The sequence below is a fragment of the Colletotrichum scovillei genome, assembly GCF_011075155.1.
Source record: "Colletotrichum scovillei strain TJNH1 chromosome Unknown Contig00009, whole genome shotgun sequence".
Taxonomy (NCBI): domain Eukaryota; kingdom Fungi; phylum Ascomycota; class Sordariomycetes; order Glomerellales; family Glomerellaceae; genus Colletotrichum; species Colletotrichum scovillei.
In genome coordinates, this window is record NW_023336267.1 from 2,329,856 (window position 1) to 2,349,279 (window position 19,424).

The 19,424-nt window shown below is 55.6% G+C and overlaps 7 protein-coding genes across 7 annotated transcripts; 3 read left to right on the forward strand and 4 right to left on the reverse strand.

Annotated features, from left to right (window-relative positions):
• The first annotated feature begins 1,667 nt into the window (after nt 1-1,667).
• HER10_EVM0009061 (transmembrane alpha-helix domain-containing protein) lies at nt 1,668-4,930 on the forward strand. The gene is made up of 2 exons (XM_035483085.1): nt 1,668-3,890; nt 3,948-4,930. Exons 1-2 carry the CDS (start codon nt 3,038-3,040, stop codon nt 4,334-4,336), a joined length of 1,242 nt encoding a protein of 413 aa, XP_035329802.1. The 5' UTR covers nt 1,668-3,037; the 3' UTR covers nt 4,337-4,930.
• On the reverse strand, nt 4,922-7,346 carry HER10_EVM0013133 (carboxylesterase). The gene is made up of 3 exons (XM_035482500.1): nt 6,741-7,346; nt 6,373-6,647; nt 4,922-6,252 (listed from the first exon to the last, which is right to left on the reverse strand). Exons 1-3 carry the CDS (start codon nt 7,069-7,071, stop codon nt 5,053-5,055), a joined length of 1,806 nt encoding a protein of 601 aa, XP_035330294.1. The 5' UTR covers nt 7,072-7,346; the 3' UTR covers nt 4,922-5,052.
• Nucleotides 7,347-7,823: 477 nt separating this feature from the next.
• Nucleotides 7,824-10,077, reverse strand: HER10_EVM0012092 (uncharacterized protein; the record flags this gene model as incomplete). The annotated part of the gene is made up of 2 exons (XM_035481495.1): nt 7,824-9,511; nt 9,660-10,077. The coding sequence occupies 2 exons, from the start codon at nt 10,075-10,077 to the stop codon at nt 7,824-7,826; spliced, it is 2,106 nt and encodes a 701-aa protein (XP_035330173.1).
• Nucleotides 10,078-11,179: 1,102 nt separating this feature from the next.
• Nucleotides 11,180-11,729, reverse strand: HER10_EVM0010521 (DASH complex subunit Dad2; the record flags this gene model as incomplete). Its single annotated transcript, XM_035479978.1, has 3 exons — nt 11,180-11,346; nt 11,401-11,460; nt 11,516-11,729. 3 exons carry the CDS (start codon nt 11,727-11,729, stop codon nt 11,180-11,182), a joined length of 441 nt encoding a protein of 146 aa, XP_035329999.1.
• Nucleotides 11,730-12,154: 425 nt separating this feature from the next.
• On the forward strand, nt 12,155-14,719 carry HER10_EVM0011456 (shugoshin). The gene is made up of 3 exons (XM_035480889.1): nt 12,155-12,212; nt 12,269-12,713; nt 12,766-14,719. The coding sequence occupies exons 1-3, from the start codon at nt 12,164-12,166 to the stop codon at nt 14,507-14,509; spliced, it is 2,238 nt and encodes a 745-aa protein (XP_035330095.1). The 5' UTR covers nt 12,155-12,163; the 3' UTR covers nt 14,510-14,719.
• A 155-nt stretch (nt 14,720-14,874) lies between these two features.
• On the reverse strand, nt 14,875-15,649 carry HER10_EVM0000768 (MJ0936 family phosphodiesterase; the record flags this gene model as incomplete). Its single annotated transcript, XM_035470536.1, has 3 exons — nt 14,875-14,997; nt 15,098-15,508; nt 15,581-15,649. The coding sequence occupies 3 exons, from the start codon at nt 15,647-15,649 to the stop codon at nt 14,875-14,877; spliced, it is 603 nt and encodes a 200-aa protein (XP_035328792.1).
• A 1,244-nt stretch (nt 15,650-16,893) lies between these two features.
• On the forward strand, nt 16,894-18,495 carry HER10_EVM0003690 (alanine-glyoxylate aminotransferase). Its single transcript, XM_035473355.1, has 3 exons — nt 16,894-17,117; nt 17,213-17,838; nt 17,895-18,495. Exons 1-3 carry the CDS (start codon nt 17,029-17,031, stop codon nt 18,335-18,337), a joined length of 1,158 nt encoding a protein of 385 aa, XP_035329122.1. The 5' UTR covers nt 16,894-17,028; the 3' UTR covers nt 18,338-18,495.
• The last annotated feature ends 929 nt before the right edge of the window (nt 18,496-19,424 follow it).

Here is a 19,424-nt window from a genome sequence, read left to right on the forward strand (position 1 = left end):
GTCGGTATGTTCGTAGGGAGTGGATTGACTCCCAGAAGGGCTGCGATGCGTTTTTTCGCTTCTTCTTCTTTGAAAGCGAATGATGCCATCTCGAGTGCTGCAGACGGTGGACCTGGCAGTCGGCGTGGTCTACCAGGAAGGTGCATGCTCGCTGGACAAGGGAAATTGCCCAGTTCTGGAGCCAACGACCGTCACTCTGGATACGAGAGGGAGCGAACGGACCCTCCGGTGTCCCCAGCAAAGCGAAGCGAACTCGCGAATCCCGTTGATGAGGTCAACTTTCTCCACAGGCCCGAGAGAGAGGACTCCAGTTTCCAGTCTCCAGTATCCAGGCATCCAGAGTCCAAAGTCCAGAGCGAGGCACGACCGGTGCAGGGACTGGTTGAAGGATGGCCTGCCGGGATGTTCTCGCACAGCAAGATACCATGGTGGAGGTTGACTGAATTGTGATGGCGGGCTGTCCGTCGTCTGAAGTGTTTAGGTTTGAAAGATGGCTAGAGTCTGCAAAATTGAGAAGAGAGAGCAGATGAGATGAAACTTGACCGACATGCCTTGCTTTGAGTTGCTTGCGTATTTACCTGGCGTGTCGCGTTTGAGGTGTCGTATTTTGCATTCATGTCTCTGGTTGAAAGGTGTCGAAGCCGCGACATCGGGAACACACTCATCAGGGACATCGGGGACTATTTGCGGCTGCATTGCGGCATACCTGACGGTTCTGACCTGAGGGCTAAGGCCGGTGGCCCGGGTGGGTTTGGAGGTTGCTGGTTGCTGGTCTTTCCCTCTTTGGCCCTTTTGGATCAGGAACAAGACTCGGCAGGCATTCGACGATATGAAAGGAAGGAGCCAACATTCCCAGACTGGAAGCATCCGCTGCCGCCTTCCGGGAGTATTCTGTATTCGTCCTTGGTGCTGCGATGTATGGCCAGCTCCAAGGAGCTCTAAGGGCTTTAGGCTTTTTGTTCGTGCCAGGGGTCCCTCGAGGCCTCGGGGACTTTGTGGTCCCTGCGAGCCAGAGAGGATAGCGGCTCAGCAATTCGCAATCTCAACGGGCATGTACCGCAGCAGTTGCGAAATGACTGAGACACGGGAGATGATGGACGGCTGAAGCCGCCTTGTTCCTCTCGAGCACGCGACAAGAGTTAGAACTTTGGGCAGAAGCTGTCAATCTTTCAAGACTCGAGACTCGGAGACCTCAACGGGGCTAAAACTGTTCTCTCTGCTGTCCGCATAGTTAGGTATTCACATGGCTGAGCCCATTCATTGCAACGTGCCATGCATACTTCGCGCGAACTACAGATCGGCCCTTTCTACGAGGTACTTTGTCCTAGTCAGGTTCCCTCCAGGTCCGCTCCACTGGCAGATGCGTTAGTAACATCGGGGAGATACTTATGTTCAGAGCAAGTTTTGTATGAGAGATCATGTACTGTCTTGGCTGACCTGAGCCTGATCGCAGCATAGCTCAGCGCCCTGCCACTGAAGCAGCGGCCCTAACTCCCGCTGAGCCACCCATCCGCACCTTAAGGCAAACGGTGGATGGTCAGGTCAGTCTACCCAGTCGGGCCAGTACCACTGAGTTTCCTTTTCTGGTCTTCCATTTGCAGTCTGACTTTGACCTGCACTGGAGGCTGGCTTGCAGTATCCGTACATTGCAGCTTGGAGCTAGATGTTCGGACACGAGACAGGCACACGCCAGCAGCAGGGTTGACGGTCGTGACTTCCAATGATTCCCTTGGACGTAAATGGCAGGGCGGGAGGGCTGTGAAGAAGGAGGAAGGGGAGGTCGGTCCACTTCACTTGGGCAGGCACGCTGCACGGAGAGGTGCTGGATTGCTCTTGCTCAAAACATACATATTTCCGCGCCTTCCTCTGCCGCTCCTTCGGAGCTACCCTCCCCCCTTCTGCCTCCCTCCCTTTCGCTGCCTTCCCGTCAATATCCTTCCACCCCCGTCCCCCCCCGGCCGTACTTGCTCGTCAACCCCCTCCCCGGTCCTTCCTCTTTCACTTTCAATTGGCAGCGGCATCAGCATCAGTCCGCATCCTTCCAAGGAAATCGCGACCTTGCTCTCCTCCTTCTTCCTCCTCTTTTCCCCTCTTCCCCATTTCTTCCTACTTTTCACCTTCCTCCTCTCGCTCTAACTCTTGCAAATTCTCTGCCCTGTGACGCCGTCGCCAATCGATCCCACTTCGTCACTGCGGATCGACAATACTACAATACTCGCGCGGCACTACCGAATACGCCTTGGACGGATACTGCCCGCGACCAGGTACCGTCTCGTCTGTACGAACCAAGCGAAGTAGGGCCCTGCCAACCGCCGAACCCAACGCCGACCCGCGCAGTAGCCAGGAGACGGTCCGTCTTGGGAGCTCCCTCACAGGCACACAGGCACCACCTGAACCTGACTCAGCCACCCGCGCCAATTATCAACCGTTCGTCTTGTCTGAACACCCGTCGCTCCATCGCCGTTGTTACCGCCCAGACGCGACAATCACTTCCCACAATTTTCCAAAGAAACTCTTGACCAAGACTCCATCCTCGCCTCGACTCCCCGACGCACCCGTCACTTGTGTGTCGTTTCGCCCTCAACTGAGGCCTCGTACCGCCGCCAGTTCCACGTGTATCGCCAAATTCGGCCTCTCACACGGCCTGGTGGAGAGTCGACCGCGCTTCTGAATCGACTGAATCGACGAGTTGTTCATTGCAGAATCGCTTGTATTGAAACACCTCCCTCTCTCCGCCCTGCAAGCTACCTGTGAGCCAATCGCTCTCATTGGAGGTACGTTGTTCGACGCTGTGCTTCCCAGATTTTGCCGAGTGCACTACGGCACCTCTGCCGATCATCAATTTGCCTCCCAAGAAACCTGCTGCATCTGTTGTGTTAGTTGCGCACAAAATGATTGGGTCTTTCGCCTTGGTTGCCAATTGCCCAACTCGTCGTCCCATCTCAACTCTTCCGTCGTCTTGTTTTGTTGAATACTCATCATCCCTTGTTCGGAGTCTGGCGATGCCATCAAAGCTGCTCCCTCGCCAGTCGCTAATATGTCTTCACCACCTAGTCAACCGCCACAGATCTTGCTGAGACAAGAAAACACAATGTCGTCGAATGCTACGACTCCGGGCGGCGAGGCCACAACGGCTCCCGCCGCGACACCGGGCAGTTCCGCACCCGCAGAGACGAGCGCCGCCGCCGTCACCACCACTCCTCCGGCAGAGACCTCCTCAGCGGCTCCTACCACCGCGCAACAACCCACGACGCAGCAAACCTCTGCGGCAGCAGCACCAACCACGTCTCAAGCTCCGGCAGCGACGACTTCTGCGGCAGCTGCACCAACTACTCAGCAGCAGAACACGACTCCGACTACTCAAGCTGCCGAAAGTACTACCCAGCAACAGCAAACTACCCTAGTCGCGACTACTGTCGTCATCACGCCGACCGAAGCAGGAGGTCAGACAAGCACCATCTTTACCGTCATCACTCAGACCAAGGGCGTCACACAGACTGGAACTGCTGCTAGCTCATCTGCCTCCGCTACGGCGTCAGGCGGCGCCATCAACTCCGGTGGTAACTCCAAGGGCGGTCTCGGTAACGGGGGCACTATCGCGGTTGCCGTTGTCGTACCCATCGCTGCTGTTGCCCTGCTCATCCTAGCTGGCCTGTACTTCTGGAGAAAGAGGAAGCAGCGCAAGGACGCTGAGGAGGAGCGACGAAAGGAGGTCGAGGACTATGCCTACAACCCGAACGCGGACCCCACAATCCCGTCCCTTGGCGATGGCGGCTCGTACGAAATGAAGGAAGATGCGGCCTCATCCGGATACCGTGGTTGGGGTTCTACCACTCTTGCCGGCTCCACAGGACGTAAGGCGTCCACGACCATGTCCGGAGGCAACACAGGTGCGGCATACTCGGATACAACTTCACCCAGCCATGGAGGAACTGACAACCGTTCAGGAGAGCCTTTGATCAACGACGGCTCGTACTCACCTGATGGCGAGATCCTTGGCGCCATGGGCCCTTCAGCAGCCATGAACCGTGGAGGCGGTGTTCAACGTGGACCTTCCAATGCGTCATCTTCCTACAGCGCAGGGAACCACTCAGATACCTCTGACGGAATCGGCATGGCATACAGCGGCGGCGGCAGCAACGGCAATGGCAATGGAAATGGTTACTACGATCAGTACGCCAACAACCCATACTCTGACAGCCCTTACGCCAACCCGGCTACTGAGCTCCCCGGCCAACCGGTCATCCGCGACAACCCAGCTCGTCGCAACACTCGGATTGAGAACCCTTCGCACTATCCCCAACAACAAAACGCTGGTATTTCCCAGAACTTCTAGACAAGGTCTGGCGTGTTACTATAAAAGTTTTGTTTGTTGCTTATTAGTCTGCTGGGGTTCTGTTCCGAAGATACCCACCATCCCCATCAGACCAACGATCTCGAAATCGAGAAACACACACGGCGTTACGGATTTACGGAACCATGCGACACGGTGGCATTGTATTGCCACGCGACGCTTCTCTTACTTTTAATATTGTTTGCTCCGCTGCCTTGCCTGGCGTATTCCAAACGTAATGGCTCGCCAAATGCCACGGAGATCATAATCCACTTCGACGCACATGATTTATTCGTCATATACATAAACATCTCGGGGATTCGTTCCGACCCATGCTATCCACAGCGTGTTGCTCCAGTCTAATCTGTTGTACATAGCATGCCCATGAAGGGCGCGCACAGGCAACATGATTTGCTGATGTCTTTCCTGGGCAAAGCAACCAACAGTACCTTGGCGGCAAGAAACGAGCTTCCGCACAAGAAAAATTGGAGGATTCTAGTATAGTAGTAGGTAGCTAAAGAGTAGGATAGTCGACATCGCTAAGATTTCGAAACACAGTCTCATATAGACACGTATGAATGAATATTCCTTTGTCAATCTACTCTTGCATTCATATCGTTTTATCGTGCCGTTTCACTATAAGCGACCTAAGCGAAGAGACTGTACCTGGGTAACACGAACTTTCCCACTAACAATCGACTGGTCTATAACAGATTCTCCTACAACTTGGACCCCTCCTCTTCAACAACCCCCATACCCTCGCTCAGCCCGATCCGATCCCACCAGAACCGGAACTGCCTCACCTCGGCCTCGGTCAGCGTCCGCACGCGCGCCGCGGTGCCCCGGCGCCGCTGGCCCAGACGGCCCATGAGCTCGTCGTTGCCCTCGCCAAAGACGAGGATCTTGCCCCTCGTCTCGGTGGGGTCGTCTGCCGGTCGCGGGATGTAGTCGTCCGCGGCGGTGTCGCCAAAGGGCGAGATGAAGGGGGGCCAGGCGACGTCGTTTGAGTTTAGGTCCGGGTTGTCGTGGCTGGTAGCGACGGCGTTGGGGTCGGAGGTCGTGGCGAAGGAGGACCAGTGGGCGTGCATTGCGTCCGAGACGGCGAGCAGGCCGGGCGTCTTGTGCGGGGTGAGGATGTTCGTGTCGTGTGTTGCGGCGGGGACGTGGTCGCCGTGGTTTGCGGCGGCGAGGTCCGCGTGCGCGGCGTACTCGTATACCCAGACCGGTGCCGCGCCAGCATCCCCGGCCGACTTCTTCTTGGAGGCGAAGTGCGCCGAGTGGAGGAGCGGGGCAATGTACCCGTAGTGCCCGTAGGCCTGCGCCAGCCGTCGGAACTGGGCACCGTGGGAGGCGGTCGGTGGAGGCGGGTACGTCGACGGCGGAGGGTACAGGCTCTCCAGGGTCGCGAGGTCTGCGGCGGAGAGGGCGGGGATGAGGGCGGAGAAGAAGTCTGAGAGGGCTGTTGGGGAAGAGGCTGTTGCGGGCACGAACATGGTGCCTTCGGAGGTATTGAAGCCTGTTAGGAGGGGCGGGAGGGGAAGGAGGAGTGTGGGCGAAGTCCAGGTCTTGATTGGGGCGAGGGGGATTATGCTGCTGCTGCTGCTGCTGCTGTTGTAGTTGCTGGTGGTTTCCTCGATGGATGGTTGAAAGGGCCATTGGACCGAGGGGGCGCACTCTGACCAGGTAGCTAGCGAGGCCCGGAGGAGTTTGTCAAGGGGCAGGGCGCGAAGGGCTGGTAGAATCTCGTCTGGCGTCGATGAGAGTCTGGAGAGGCCTGCGTGAGTTAGGAAGCGGGTGAATTGGGCTTCGTGGCGGGGATGCGTGGCCGCGAGGACGGAGCGGGCTGTCGGGGCGCCGGACTCGAGGATGGCGCGGTGGAAGAGGCGGCGCGAGGGCGGGGAGAGGAGGTGGTGGCCGAGCTGTGTGCTTGCGTGTTAGCACTCCCATTGACTCTCTCTTTCATGACTACTTCATCCTAGGAGAAGAGTGGAACAGAAATAGGGAGATGGAAGATGGCTGTGAAGGAGGTGTGAACATACCGAATGCGCCCCGGCGCTGAAGCCCATAACCGTGACATCCCCCTCATCTCCGCCAAACCTGCCAATGTTGCGCTGCACCCACTCGAGCAGCGCCCTCTGATCCATCAACCCCAAATTCGCGATGCCTTCCCCGGCAGCAACACCGCACGGGAGGAACCCCAGCGGGCCGAGGCGGTAATTGAAGCTCACGGCAACCACATCGCGCTTCGAAAACGATACAAACGCCGCGAGGTTCCTGTCCCCTCCCCTCCCAAAGTTGAAGGCTCCGCCATGTGCTACATCCGACTGCTGTTAGTACATACATACGTTATATTTTCCAAAAGCTGCACCGCAACCATCGGCTGGAAAGGGGGAAAACATGGACGTACTATACACCAAAACCGGAACTTTCTTCCCTTCCACCACCGCTCCCGCCGGACGGAAGATGTTAGCGTTCAAACACCCCTCTTCATCCGCCGGGTACGTCGGATCCGCGGTGGGACACACGGGTCCGTACTCGGCCGCATCAAACGAGTCGCCCGACTGGCCCGGCGCCTCCGGCACACGAAGACGCTGGCACTTTGCGTACGGCACACCGAGGAACGCCTCCACGTCGCGCGGGAACTCTGGTTCAGAGAGCGTGGTGCCGACGAAAGCTCCTTGATCCAGACGGACCGTCGGCCGCGGGTCTCGGGATGGGGTTGAGGCTGCGGGGCTCATGTTCTAATGGTGTTTTTTTCGCGGTAAAGTACCAAGAATTGGGTTGTGGAGAATTGATGCCGATATGTGTTCGATTGCTGGCTTGCTTTTGTCTTCCGTCGAATCTACCAATCCCGAAATTGCTTGTATATCGATGCAATGAAAGGTTAAAGACGAGCGACTCATCCGCTGGAACCCAAGCGGATGTCGTTGGCGTGCTCCGCTAGCGCCGGCACGCTAGCCGGCCGTGCGGTCCCGCGTTGTCTCCATACCCCCGGGTTACACTCTACCTCTACAACGCGGTGTCTTGTTCATTGACGAATAGTTGCCTGATGGTTCCCACGAACCAATGCTTCTCATCTCTGCCGTGGGCGGCAAATGCTCCCACGGGCTACTTGTACCATTATCGATCCAAAAATAGCATTATTGATCTATAAGTGCTCACATACAGTATACAAACAAGCATCATAGAGCTGTACTCATGGTTTAGGAGAGATTCTTTTTCAGCAACCAACGGGCCAAAGCAAGCTATAAACAATGACAGCAATCGACATATCGATGCTCAACCATAAGCAAGTTCTAAAACTGAACATCAAAACTCCTATACGGCACGTGTCTGCGTCAACCTTGCCAGCTGAACAGTCGATACCGTTGCCCCAGACTCCACGCATCTCCATCAGCACAGGCGCCAGGCTCCATCGGCTGGTTGAATAATTTACAAAAAGGGCCAAACCATGCAAAATAGGGCCTCAAAAATCCTCGCGTCGGGCCCATCATACTGTCTGGCCTGCCGCGGCAGCCAGAATAGCGAGCTTACTGCGTTGTTGCTTTTCGCGCCACTCTCGGCTCGCTTGTCTAGAGCGTTCGGCAGCTTGCTCGCGGGCCATCTTAGCGTTCCACTCGCGTTCACGGCGCTCTCGCTCCTTGTCTTGGGTGTAGGAGTTGTCGCGGTGGAAGACCTCACGGCCCTTAACCTTTTGCTGCTCCATCTCCTCAACAGAAAGCGCGCTTCGCTTGCCGCTCATGCTACCCGTAGATGTAGATGTAGCACGGCTGAGCTGGGTCTCTGTACCGGACTGTGAAGTACCTCTGCCGCGAGTCTGTGGCGACCTCGTCGAACTCGTTCTCGCAAGCGTACGAGGAGTGCCCATGATTGATGAGCGCTTCGACGGGCTTTCCATGTCGCTGGCCTCGGACCCCTTGTTCTGGCGAGCTCGACTAGCCACGGTCTCTCGAGGTTGCGTAGCCGTTCCCAGCCTTGCCTTGATAGGACTCGCCTTGAACTCGCGACGCTTTCGCTCTTCCTCTTCTTGCTGTTTGAGACGAGCTTCTCGCTCCTCCCTCTTGCGCCTGGAAATTGCCTCGCCGGGCAGCTCAAAGTTAGGCTTGGTCGGGGCCTTGAGAGATCTAGTTCGCTGAGGGACTGCCGCAGCGGCCTTCTCCTGGGCCTGTTGAGCCAGGCGAGCGTCGCGCCTCGCCTTGATATCGCGAGCGGTGGCCTCACCTGGCAGCTCAAAAGAGGGCTTGGTAGGAGGCCTCGTGGATTTGGCAGGCGGTTTGGGCGGTAGAAGGCTGGTTGGACGAGGCACAGGAGGCCTTGTAGTAGGTGCTTTTCCAGGGGATCCCTTTGGGACCTCGCTGTCAAAATTGACAGACTTTCTCTGGTTTGCGCGTGCTTGTGACGATCCTTTGGCTGCGGCACCGACAGATTGAGTGCGGTTCAACGTGGGGGCGGGCCGCCTAATAGGTGATTCCCTTGTGGGAGCTGTCGTAGTAGACTCCTCCACCACAGATTGAACCCGTCGAGACTTGCTTGGTGTCGCCAGCCGTGTGTTAATGGCCTCCAACTCCTCCTCGAGTTTATCGATGGCTTCCACTGAGTCCTCAATTCGAGATCGCGAACTGGTCGAGGTTGACCTAGATGGAGTGCGGGGAACGTCCTCCGTTGGGGCCCTGCTCTCGTCCGTAGACGAGAAGGAAACTACTCGGTCCTTGGGGTGGTCCACGTAGTCCAGAGATGACTCCTTGGAGTGAATTTGTTCGACGACGGACACGTTGATGGCAGATTTCGTCATGGGGTTTTCGTATCCTGCAGGCGCTGGAGAGGCAAGCCGAACAAGCGGCTCGGCAACAGCCATCTTGTCGTCGTTTTCTGAAGATGAATTCGACGCACTCCGAGATGCTTCGTCAAATATCAGAGGTGTCGCTAGAAGTTTGAAGGCATTAGCCGGTTTTCGCTGAATGCAGAGACTTTCCTCAGCGCGGTCGGTGTGGACTAAGACGTTGCAGCCATAATAGAGATCTTCTCGTCTCCTGGTCGCATTGTTGCGCCTAGCCGGGCCGTCTGGATTCGGAATCGAAAGTACATAGTCATACTGACCTGACCTGTGCCGTTTGATGGACTTCTGTATGTTAAGATTTGTGTTAAGATGTTGCTGTTCAAGACCAATTGCGCGCAAGACTAATATGGTTAGTTGGAAGGCCACATGGCAGCAATCGGATGAGCGAACCTTCAGAACAGAAGTTGGATCCGTTGGCTTCAAATAAATCCGACGTCTGGCGAGGGGAAGTCGGTACGGCAGCACGTGTTTCAGTTGATGATGGGATACCCTCGTCTTGTTTGGTCTCTTGAGGCAAGTTGGCAAGGACTGGTCCTTGCGTAGGGCTAGTCACACTTGAGTTTCCGTCACAGATTTCGACTTCTTCCCTGATGTGTTGAAGGGTTGGGAAGATCTTGGAGTCAATGGAAGATCGAGTCGAGCGGCGTCGCACAGGTTGCAGCAGTGATCTGTCGGCACGGTTCTTCTTAGGACTGTAAATATGTAATTCCTTGAGTTTGTCGGTTAAAGCGTCGATGAATTCCGGCGTTCTTTGGCGACTGTTAGTGTCACAATCTTCGAGAGCAGCAACGTTGTTGAAGGCGTGAGGGCCGTTTGCGTCAGAAGAAGCATGATTGCCGGGACCAGAGGTGTCCTCGAGGATACCGAAGCCGTGGCCCACGGTGTTGGATCGAGAGAGGCGACCCATTATGCTCGACAATCTCCGATTCCGACCTGAACCCAGACAGGGAACCGCCAACCCCAGACAGATTGAAAGACAAATGGGCCGCAATACGTGGGAGACAGTGGGCTGTCTGGGATTGGCGAGCAATTTCGCTTGAGACCAGCCGGGGTACGTGTAATATGGCGGGGTTACTGGCTGGAACACTACTTCGTAGACGGCACTCTCTGTAGGTATTGGCCGTAAGATTCTGGTTCAAGACAGAGTGTGGAGGGCAAGGCTGAAAGTGTCCAAAAAGAAGAGCTCTTTGAATATGATGGGCTAAAGTGCTTGTTGCTTTGGAATGGAAGCGGAATGGAAGCAAGGCAAACAGCGTGATGTGGAAGAGAAGAACTTCTAGCCTGACAGCCACCAAGATGGCGGGAAATTGGCTTCAATTTGATCTTTCCCCTACTTGTCAGTTTCCTCCCAATAAAGCCACCAACCAACAGCGAATGAGCACAAGCGTGACAGGCTCGATAAATCCCCTCGCTCCCGAGTTCTGAGGACGAGCTTGCCAAGGGCCTCCGGGTAGTAACGGGGGTGAGGCACCTCCCGTTTCGTTGCATCTACTCCGTGGCACTGGCAACGGCTAACGGGTGAGACCGGTGAGAGCCCAGATTGGGATGACTAAGAGACGCGTTCAGACTCCAAGTCGCGTCCTTCCCGTCCATTTGGGTGTCTGGGACCCCGCACCTCACTTGTTAGTGTTTGTTGACTTGGAGTGGAGCTTCTTTGCCCAATCCAGCGCCGACATCAAACTGCCGGAAGAAGACGCTAAGAGGTGTAGCTTTCCGTCCAACACTCGGGCATGCCACAGACTGGTAGCTGCCGACGACGGTTTCAACGTGAGCGAGCTTCCCAAGGCTGCCTTAGATTCCTTCCGTATCGTTGTGACCCATTAGCCAGTGGTGGCTTCTCCTCCATGTGCATCTGTCATATTGTAGGCACCTCGAGAAGCCTGGTCATGCATGCTGCAGCACACACGCTGATGTGGTCAGCGACCAAAAGTACCTCCGATTTGAAGGCTGCGGCTTTATAAGGGATATTTTGCTTTTCGGGCCAAAGACCCGTCGCTCGTAAACTCTTATCATGGCGTAGCCATACTACTCTCTGCATTCTCTGCTGCGTTTTCGGCCTGCGCCTGGAGCGTCGGAGCGTGTTCTGTCGGAATGCGAACCAGTGTCTGCGGCAGAGACATGTTGGGTTCCTCCGATTCCAACGTTTCTTCTTGCGGAGGCGGCTTGGCAAGTTGGGCTACAAATTCCGTGTCAGTTACTGTCAGGTGTGTCGCATGCAGCTCGAACCTACCGGATGCCATATTGATAGCGCGTAGCACGTTATGCCAGTTGCTGATTACCATAGCAATCGCTTTCATCCGTCAGCTTGGATATACATTATGGGTTCATCGATGGGTCATGCTGACCTTCTGTGCCATCAGAAAGCGTTGACAGCTTCTGCTCCAGTGCTTCCATCTGGCCTGCGACGGCAGCACTGAGATCGCGCAAGTCCTTCAAGTGCTCCAGCTCTGCCTTCTTTTCTGCGATGCGCGCTACTAGCATGGGCGACGGGCCCGCGGAAGCGTTTTGCGACCCCGCGCCCGGGAGTCGAGTCGAGAGTGATCGAGTCGGGAAGGACATGTCTGAAGGTGGCAGATGAGTCTGGCGCTTTACGTTCGTAAGAAGTTCGTTCTGTGTCGGGCTCGAGCTGGGAAATGCTAAAAGGTGTGGCGGGGTAATGAATCAAAAAGGCCTGAAAGCGTTCTGCAGGTCAGAGAAACCGTCAAAGGTTCGGTGAGAGTGAGCACATGAAAAAGGATGCGGCAGGCGGTGGGGAGCTGGACCCGTCCAATTGCGCCCCCAGCAACCCCCTCTTCCCTGCACGATTGTTTACACTAGACCCAATTAGGCCGAGTGTAAATAAATGACACTTCGGTAAATTTTCTCCCTCCCCCCGACCCTATCGTCACTGTCCCAGCCACCTTCTTGTCATGCTTCGCTGATCTGACTCTTCCATTCCTCACGTTCGGGTCCCATCGCGCGTTGGCTTTTTGTTCACTACTCCAGAATGCACCATGGCCCGACTAAACGAACCCCCCGTATCTACAGATAGCATCGACACGCGTATGTTTACTTTCCTGTCTTCACTTCATCTCATCGACTAACTTGTGTTATTGTAGTACGCAGGAAACTATTGCGCCAAAACAGAGACCTTGCCAGAGCAAACGCTGTTCACTTGAATCGCATCCACAACCTCGAAGCAGATTATTCTCGTTCCCTGTCAGAAAACCTCCAGCTGAATGGCCGAATTATTGAGCTTGAGAAGGAGCTCGAAGATAGCAATGCTCGGAGGATAGCAGACCATGCCCTGGACATCAGGTCCAGACTCGAGTCCCAGTTGATGGACTGCATGTCGCTTCTTTCCAATCTCGGTCAAGAACCTCCCACGAAAAGACACGCGAGCCCTCGAGGCAGACGGATTTCCAGAGCAAGTCTGCCGCGTGGCAGCCCTCCCCAGAGACGGCCGCCACGCGAGCCAGTAAAAGACACAGAGGCTCGAGCGCTGCAAGAGGGCCGCCTACCGCCTATCACAGAGAACAAATCGTATCCAAGGGCAACACTTGAGTAAGTCGGCTGTGATGCTTGTTGTCGAGCTTGTGGTGCTAATGTGACAAAGCCGTGACCAGATCCTCGCTCTGTGCTCAGAAGCCGCCGATACGACAGATACTACAGACAACGCCGATACCACTGATTCCCCCGAACTCGGTCCTCCACCAATGTCGCGATTCGTCGATGCAGACTCCGTTGACATCGGATCCCCTCGTCAACCCCTGAGTGCCACAGAACCGCAGGCAGCCACGAACAGCTCGCCCGTGAAATCACCATCACCAGCGCCAGTAGTAGCTCCAGCACCCGTATCCCGAACGACGCAGAAGCCCGAGAGAAATGTCATTGTGCGGCCCGATCCTGCGACCAAGACGGAAGACGCCAGACCCGATGCCAAGCACCCGCCCAAGGAGACTCCCATCTTGCCCCCAGTGCTTCCGATCGTCGTCAAGGCTGGGTCAAAGAGAAAGCATAGCATGGGAGACGACCTTGCCAAAATCACCAAACAACCCATCCAACCCTCGAAGTCGAAAGAGCTCGAGCAACGCCCGCTTGAACCACGCGAGCAACCTAGCGGACAGACGCTGAAAGAGCTCGCCAACAGACGCCGTGAGGCTAGAGAACGAATGTCGGCACCAGTCAACTCGAGAAAGCCTTTGTCGGCCAAGAGCACGAATGACGACATGGCATCGCCTGTGAAGAGCTCCAAAGACGCAGCGAACGACTCCAAGGTCGCCCCTGAAAAGCCGAAGCCCCGCGCCGCAAGCCAGCGGGCTGCGCAGAAGATCAGAGAAGCTGAGGCCGAATCCATATCCAAGCCTGAGCCAGTCGAAGTTGTCATTGCCACAGCGCCATCACCGGCACCCACTGTCGACGTCCTGCCGAGTACAGAAACCGTACCCATAGAAGCTGCTCTCCTATCACCAGCATCCCCTGAGCCAGCGTCTAGAATGAGCCTGCCGAGTGTTCGGGATACGCCCCCGCCAAACGACATCTCTTCCCAGGGCGAAACTTCGCGTCCAAGTAGGAGGGCGCGAGCTTCAGTCAGCTACGCAGAACCGAACCTGCGTGACAAGATGCGACGCCCTACGAAGGAACTTTATGACGCCGTTACTGGTCAGACGAGGTACCTTCAGCGTAGTGGCAGCGCCAGTTCAGATCCATCTGCGTCGGATGCGGCACCAATAATCAAACGCGAATCTAGTGACGATGCTACTTGGCAGCAGATTGCGGCTGCTGCTTCGCCGTCTCTAATCAGCCGGCAAAGTCAGAAGAGCCCCCACGAGCCTATCGACAAACCGATGTCGCCGGAACGACTTCTCGCTGTCGCGAAACCACTTCGTAAGAAACGGTCGTCTGCTATGATGTCGGGCTCGATCAGCGAGGGCGAAGGACAGAGGCCTTTCCAACAAAACGCTAGCAGCTCGACTGCCCCAGAGAAGACACCCAGCCGCCCATCGACACTGTCGCCCGAGAGGGAGGCTGATCCCTATGAGTTTCCCGCCTCAACACCGGCTAGCGACACGTTTAGGGTTGTCGATACAAAGGACCTCACTTTGCCAGCGCGACAGTCCAAATCATCAAGACGGGCGTCGTCTACAACGAGGGACGACTTCAGAGGGGAGGGGGCAGAAGTCAGCCAGCGACCCAAGTCCGGTGGGCCCAGAAAGAGAGCGTCGATGGTCTTGCCAAAAAGGAATCGCGCAGAAGCAGAATGTGTCGAAGATAGCAGCTTCGAGAGTGTGGAGAGCAGCAGCGACTTTCAGGAGACAAATTCCAAAGTGTCGATGCGGAGAAGGAGCATGATGTTGTAATGACCACTACATGATGAGACTGACGGCTAGCACTGGTGTTTTTTTGGAGTTGGATACGTTGTCAAATACCATTCTCCTTGTTTTGTCTATGTTTCTGGGTAGGCCCGTAGAAGGGCCACTGCCGTCTGGATACCAAGGGAGACGCACGCGATTGGGTTTTTGTGCATATAGGGGAGCATAGCGAGCTTGACGCCCCGAATAATGGCTGGCTAAATTTATATTATTATCATGATCATCATTTGCCTACGTTCTTGTGGTCTTGAACCATGATCACCAGTCGATGATGGCTGGATCTTCCACTTTTTCTTTGCAAATCTTCACGTCCTCGATTAAACGCCTTCTCCTGTCGTCATTGCGCCATTGATTCATGTTGCTGCCGATGGTTCCACGGGCTTCGTGTATGTCACCTTTTCTACAGCGACATTCTCGTTGCCTTTGTCGTCTTTCCGTAGTTGATATACGTAGAGAGTGAGAGAAATCCCTTGCACCTGGACTGGCTGTTAGCAAAACGAGTATGATATACGCTCGTTTCCTACTAGATAGAATCCGAGCCGGCCAGCTTAGAGCAACGAAATATATAGTACTCACGTCCATCAAACAGAAGCTGGGGACGGGCTCCTCCCCGTCCTTGCCCCAGCCCGCGGTGAAGGCGCCCGTGGCGCTGCCGGGGTTGACGAAGAACTTGTCCATGTACTCAAAGGCGTCGAACTTGTGGGTGCCGCCCCAGCAGAGGACGTCGACGTCGAGCTTGTTGGCCTCGGCGAGGAGGAGGTCGGGCTCGTTGGAGACGAGGGTGAAGCCCTCGAGGAAGCCGATGCGCAGGGAGCCGTGGGTGACGACCTGAGTGAGGGGCAGGCTGGTGGCCTCGACGTCGAAGCGGCCCTTTACGATCTTGAGGTCCGGGGCGATGGTGCGGAGGTACTCGTACGTGTGCTTGTCTGTCAGGTTGCCCAGGCAGAGGGTCTGGCCGATCTTTCCTGGGGCGAGGAGCTTCTTGAACTGTTGTTTGGGTGTGTGTGTGTTAGCTTGCTGAAGCTGTTGCGGGGAGAGGAGAGGGGAAGAGGTGTTTACCTTTGGGGGGATATCGAGGGCGCGATCTGGGATGTGGAGGTCGCCAATGACTAGAATTAAGAACGCCATATTGACGGAAGACGTGAAGGTGGTGATGGGAGCGCCGGGGATTCGGGAGCTGCCTGCTGTGAGAATGGGACCTGGAGTTGCGCGGCGGATTCAAAGGTCCGCGGGCCGGGGCGGTTCCGGCTGAGGGTGTCGGTGAATCGCGGAACCGATACGACGGTGGCCTATGTAGCTTTGGCAGTGAGGTTTCGAATTGGTCGTCTCTTGATCTGACGTAGTGGTCCTCGATAAAGTAGCTTCGCTGTGTCGGCTCGGTGTATGTAGCTCATGATGCACCGCCGCTGCGACCGCTTTCCCACCTCAGCCTCAATTGCAACGGTCAAGGTGGGGCTGAGGATAGAGGTCAAGCCACAGTCTGATGGTGGATATTCAACAGAAGTGTGGCTCAGCAAGCCTGTCCCAAACTTGGGAAAGCGCCGATGTCGTCCGGTGCCGTCCCCCGAACTCAGGAGGGACGGGAGCTCCTCTTCAGCATGGCTCATGCCATCCAGTCAATGTTATTCGTAATTGCTAAGGTGCTCTCAACGTCTCTCGTTTGAACTCGGAGCTCTCCACTCTCCGACGCCAGGACACCGGTAAGAGACACGGCACTCTCCTGACTCGGACTTGAATGCCGAGTTTACTCCTTGCCTTCCCTTTCCCTCAGTCTTCTCTTGCTTGACTTCCACACGCAGAAGTCGACTGTCCGTCTCTCCACGCTCATTGCCTAGTGTGCTCCAGAAAAGCCCCCCAAAGAACCAAAAAACCAAAGCCCAGCCACTTTTAGAGGCGGGGACACAGCAGCCAGACAGACCACAGCATTGCGTCTTACAGAATTGAAAAAAAAAAATCCAAGGCAAGGATTACTCGATGACATTGCGTACTCTGTTTGCTTTTTATTTACCAAAGGATAGTCTAAGCAAGGGGTCCTCAAAAGTCTTCGGCCCCGGTATCCGCTCCTTTAAAGTCGTTCTCGGCCTCGTCTTCCTAGACTTGTACTCCCCACGACGGGACTGATCCGAGCAAAATCGTAAGAGCCCTCACAACTCATTGTTCCTAGACCAATTACATCCTCCGTCCGATAAAGACTATCGGCTTACCTCCCGAGGTGTGAATGACGCATAGGCGCACATGCACGTTCCCCTAAGGCGGCTCCAGCTCCCTCTCCGCACGTTGGCGAAGCAGGGGAGAATGCCCCTCCACAACCTTAGCAACCCCTCATCAGCTCGGGTATCGCTCATCTCGAGACACCTGCGACCATCGGAACCTGCGACGACTACATCAACGGCTGTAAGTCCACCCTTTTTTAAATTCGAACTACCCCAGACTACAACCCCTCCAATTGATAAATCCAACTTTCCTTCTCGCACTCACACCATCCATAGGCACGACCAGTTTCCACAATGTCTTCTCAACCACCTCACTCGACCCTCCTCATCCCGGGACCCATCGAGTTCGACGATGCCGTCCTCCAGTCCATGAGCCACTACAGGTCTGAAGTCCTTCTCCCTCCGGCACCCCCTCCGTCTCCACCGGATGCCCTCCCGGTATGCCCAGAACACCATGCTGACCTACACCCGTCTCCAGTGAGAGCCATGTCGGTCCCGGTTTCGTAAACACCTTTGGCGAGACGCTTTCCATGCTGCGCCAGCTCTTCATCACCAAGGACCCCTCGGCGCAACCCTTTGTCATCTCTGGCTCCGGTACCCTCGGCTGGGACCTCGTCGCCGCCAACCTTGTCGAGGCCGGTGAGGACGTCCTGGTCCTCGCCACCGGCTACTTCAGCAATGGCTTCACGGACTGCTTCAAGACCTACGGCGCCAACGTCACCGAGCTGAGAGCTCCCGTCGGATCCCGCCCCCAGCTCCCCGAGATCGAGAAGGCTCTGTCCGAGAAGAAGTACAAGGTCCTGACCGTTACTCACGTCGACACGTCCACCGCCGTGCTGAGTGAGCTCAAGGAGTTGACCGCCTTGGTCAAGAAGGTCTCCCCCGAGACCCTCGTCATCGTCGATGGTGTCTGCAGTGTCGGTGTTGAGGAGATACAGTTTGACGAGTGGAAGCTCGATGGTGTCATCACCGCCAGTCAAAAGGCTATTGGCGTCCCCGCCGGTCTGTCGATTTCCATGTTCAGTGGTGCGGCCATGAAGGCGTTTGCCCAGCGCAAGACTCCCCCGGCGTCGTACTTTGCTTCGTTCAAGAACTGGACCCCTGGTAAGTATCGCGGCGCACAATCTGAGCAGGATCTCGATCGCTAATCTAGTCACAAGTTATGCAAAACTACGAGGCCAAGAAGCCCTCTTACTTTGCGACACCCTCGCCCCAACTGATTCACGCCCTGCACACCGGCCTCACCCAGATCCTCTCCAAGCCCCTGTCCGAGCGGTTCGCCAGGCACAAGGAGGTTTCCGACAAGGTCAAGAAGGCCGTCGCAGATCTCGGACTGAAGCAGGTTGCCGCCAACCCCGACGACCAGGCCCACGGCATGACCGCCATCTACCTCCCCGACAGCGTCAAGGCGACCGACGTGCTGCCTAGCCTCGCCAAGAAGGGCATCATTTTCGCCGGCGGTATTCACAAGGAGATTCAGCCCAAGTACATCCGTTTCGGACACATGGGTGTCAGCGTGACAGACCCCAACCGCAAGGATATCGACAATGCGATCAAGGCTTTGCAAGACAGTTTGTTTGAAGTTGGCTACAAAAAGGAGTAGAGATAAGGGGTTTGGGTTGTATAGACTGGCTGAGCCCGGGCAATTATATGTTTATTAGATCTGGCATGGCTTATTCTGACCAAAATATGAGGAAGAAAGAAATGAAAGCTGAAACAAATTTGTAGAAAGTCACAATGATGGCCAGGGCAAGCAGCGCTTAATGTGATTAATTGGCAAAAGTCTAAGTGTGATGGGCAACGGTTCGTTCTCCTGGGCCCATTGTAAACAGGGGTCCACAGGTCAGGCGCGCGGTATTGATATGTCAGCTACCTTGTTAAGTTGTTTGCTCGTCAGGCTACAATGAGGTTGGATCATCTTCCACGGTGAACGAGTGAATATCATGGCCAACAAGTCAATAATTTGGTGTAATTTAGTATTGATTGCCCCTTCGTTCTTGTTAAATAAGGTATCTAATTAGTCTCAGAATACCCTCTTGAATGACCCATGAGTTTGATTAGACTTTATACTTCCTCGAAGTTCGGGGGGAAATAATGATGCGTCGCCAGGCTACATCTGTCGGACGCATCGCCGTGTAATTCTCCGAAGGTAAACCGATACTGTATAAAGGTACTGTAGGGCAGGTGGGGGTGAGGAGCGACCTTGTACCAGTACATTACTTGGACACACTGAGAGTGATGATGGGGATGATGGGTGGCCAGCTTGGAAGGAAATCTAAACCAACAAGAGGGGCCGCCGAGTGGAAGATAAAAGGCCGATTCCGTGCGCCACTGCAATTTCATACGCGCTTCGGCCGATGCAGATGAAGAGGAGGAGGTGTAGGTAGCCGGCCGCCGGGAAGGCAAGGTGAAGAGGAGGTAGCGGAAAGGTGAGCTGTCGGTGTGGACATGCCACCGATGACGCGCATCGGTGGTGCACTGTCAAAGTGGCAGTAGCTGTCACGCTGTCTGGTTGCTAGGTGAGGTTGACCTGACAGGGTTCAACGCGCCAGGTGAGCGCAGGTGGAAAAGAGGGGTGCTGTGCAGCAGCAGCAACATCGACACCTCACCTCTCAGTGCCTTGGGAACTACCTAGGTACTTACCTTACCAAGGTACACCTCCACCTATCCGTGCTTTCCATGCCTGCCTA

Bases quoted from the DNA above. Each gene is read 5' to 3' on its own strand.
- HER10_EVM0009061 (XM_035483085.1), top strand. From the start codon at position 3,038: ATGTCTTCACCACCTAGTCAACCGCCACAGATCTTGCTGAGACAAGAA. The intron at 3,891-3,947 runs GTGCGGCATACT...ACAACCGTTCAG, and splicing joins CATGTCCGGAGGCAACACAG to GAGAGCCTTTGATCAACGAC.
- HER10_EVM0013133 (XM_035482500.1), bottom strand. From the start codon at position 7,071: ATGAGCCCCGCAGCCTCAACCCCATCCCGAGACCCGCGGCCGACGGTC. The intron at 6,648-6,740 runs GTACGTCCATGT...AGTCGGATGTAG, and splicing joins AGTTCCGGTTTTGGTGTATA to CACATGGCGGAGCCTTCAAC. The intron at 6,253-6,372 runs GTATGTTCACAC...GCAAGCACACAG, and splicing joins TCAGCGCCGGGGCGCATTCG to CTCGGCCACCACCTCCTCTC.
- HER10_EVM0011456 (XM_035480889.1), top strand. From the start codon at position 12,164: ATGGCCCGACTAAACGAACCCCCCGTATCTACAGATAGCATCGACACG. The intron at 12,213-12,268 runs GTATGTTTACTT...GTGTTATTGTAG, and splicing joins TACAGATAGCATCGACACGC to TACGCAGGAAACTATTGCGC. The intron at 12,714-12,765 runs GTAAGTCGGCTG...AATGTGACAAAG, and splicing joins TATCCAAGGGCAACACTTGA to CCGTGACCAGATCCTCGCTC.
- HER10_EVM0003690 (XM_035473355.1), top strand. From the start codon at position 17,029: ATGTCTTCTCAACCACCTCACTCGACCCTCCTCATCCCGGGACCCATC. The intron at 17,118-17,212 runs GTCTGAAGTCCT...ACCCGTCTCCAG, and splicing joins CAGTCCATGAGCCACTACAG to TGAGAGCCATGTCGGTCCCG. The intron at 17,839-17,894 runs GTAAGTATCGCG...TCTAGTCACAAG, and splicing joins GTTCAAGAACTGGACCCCTG to TTATGCAAAACTACGAGGCC.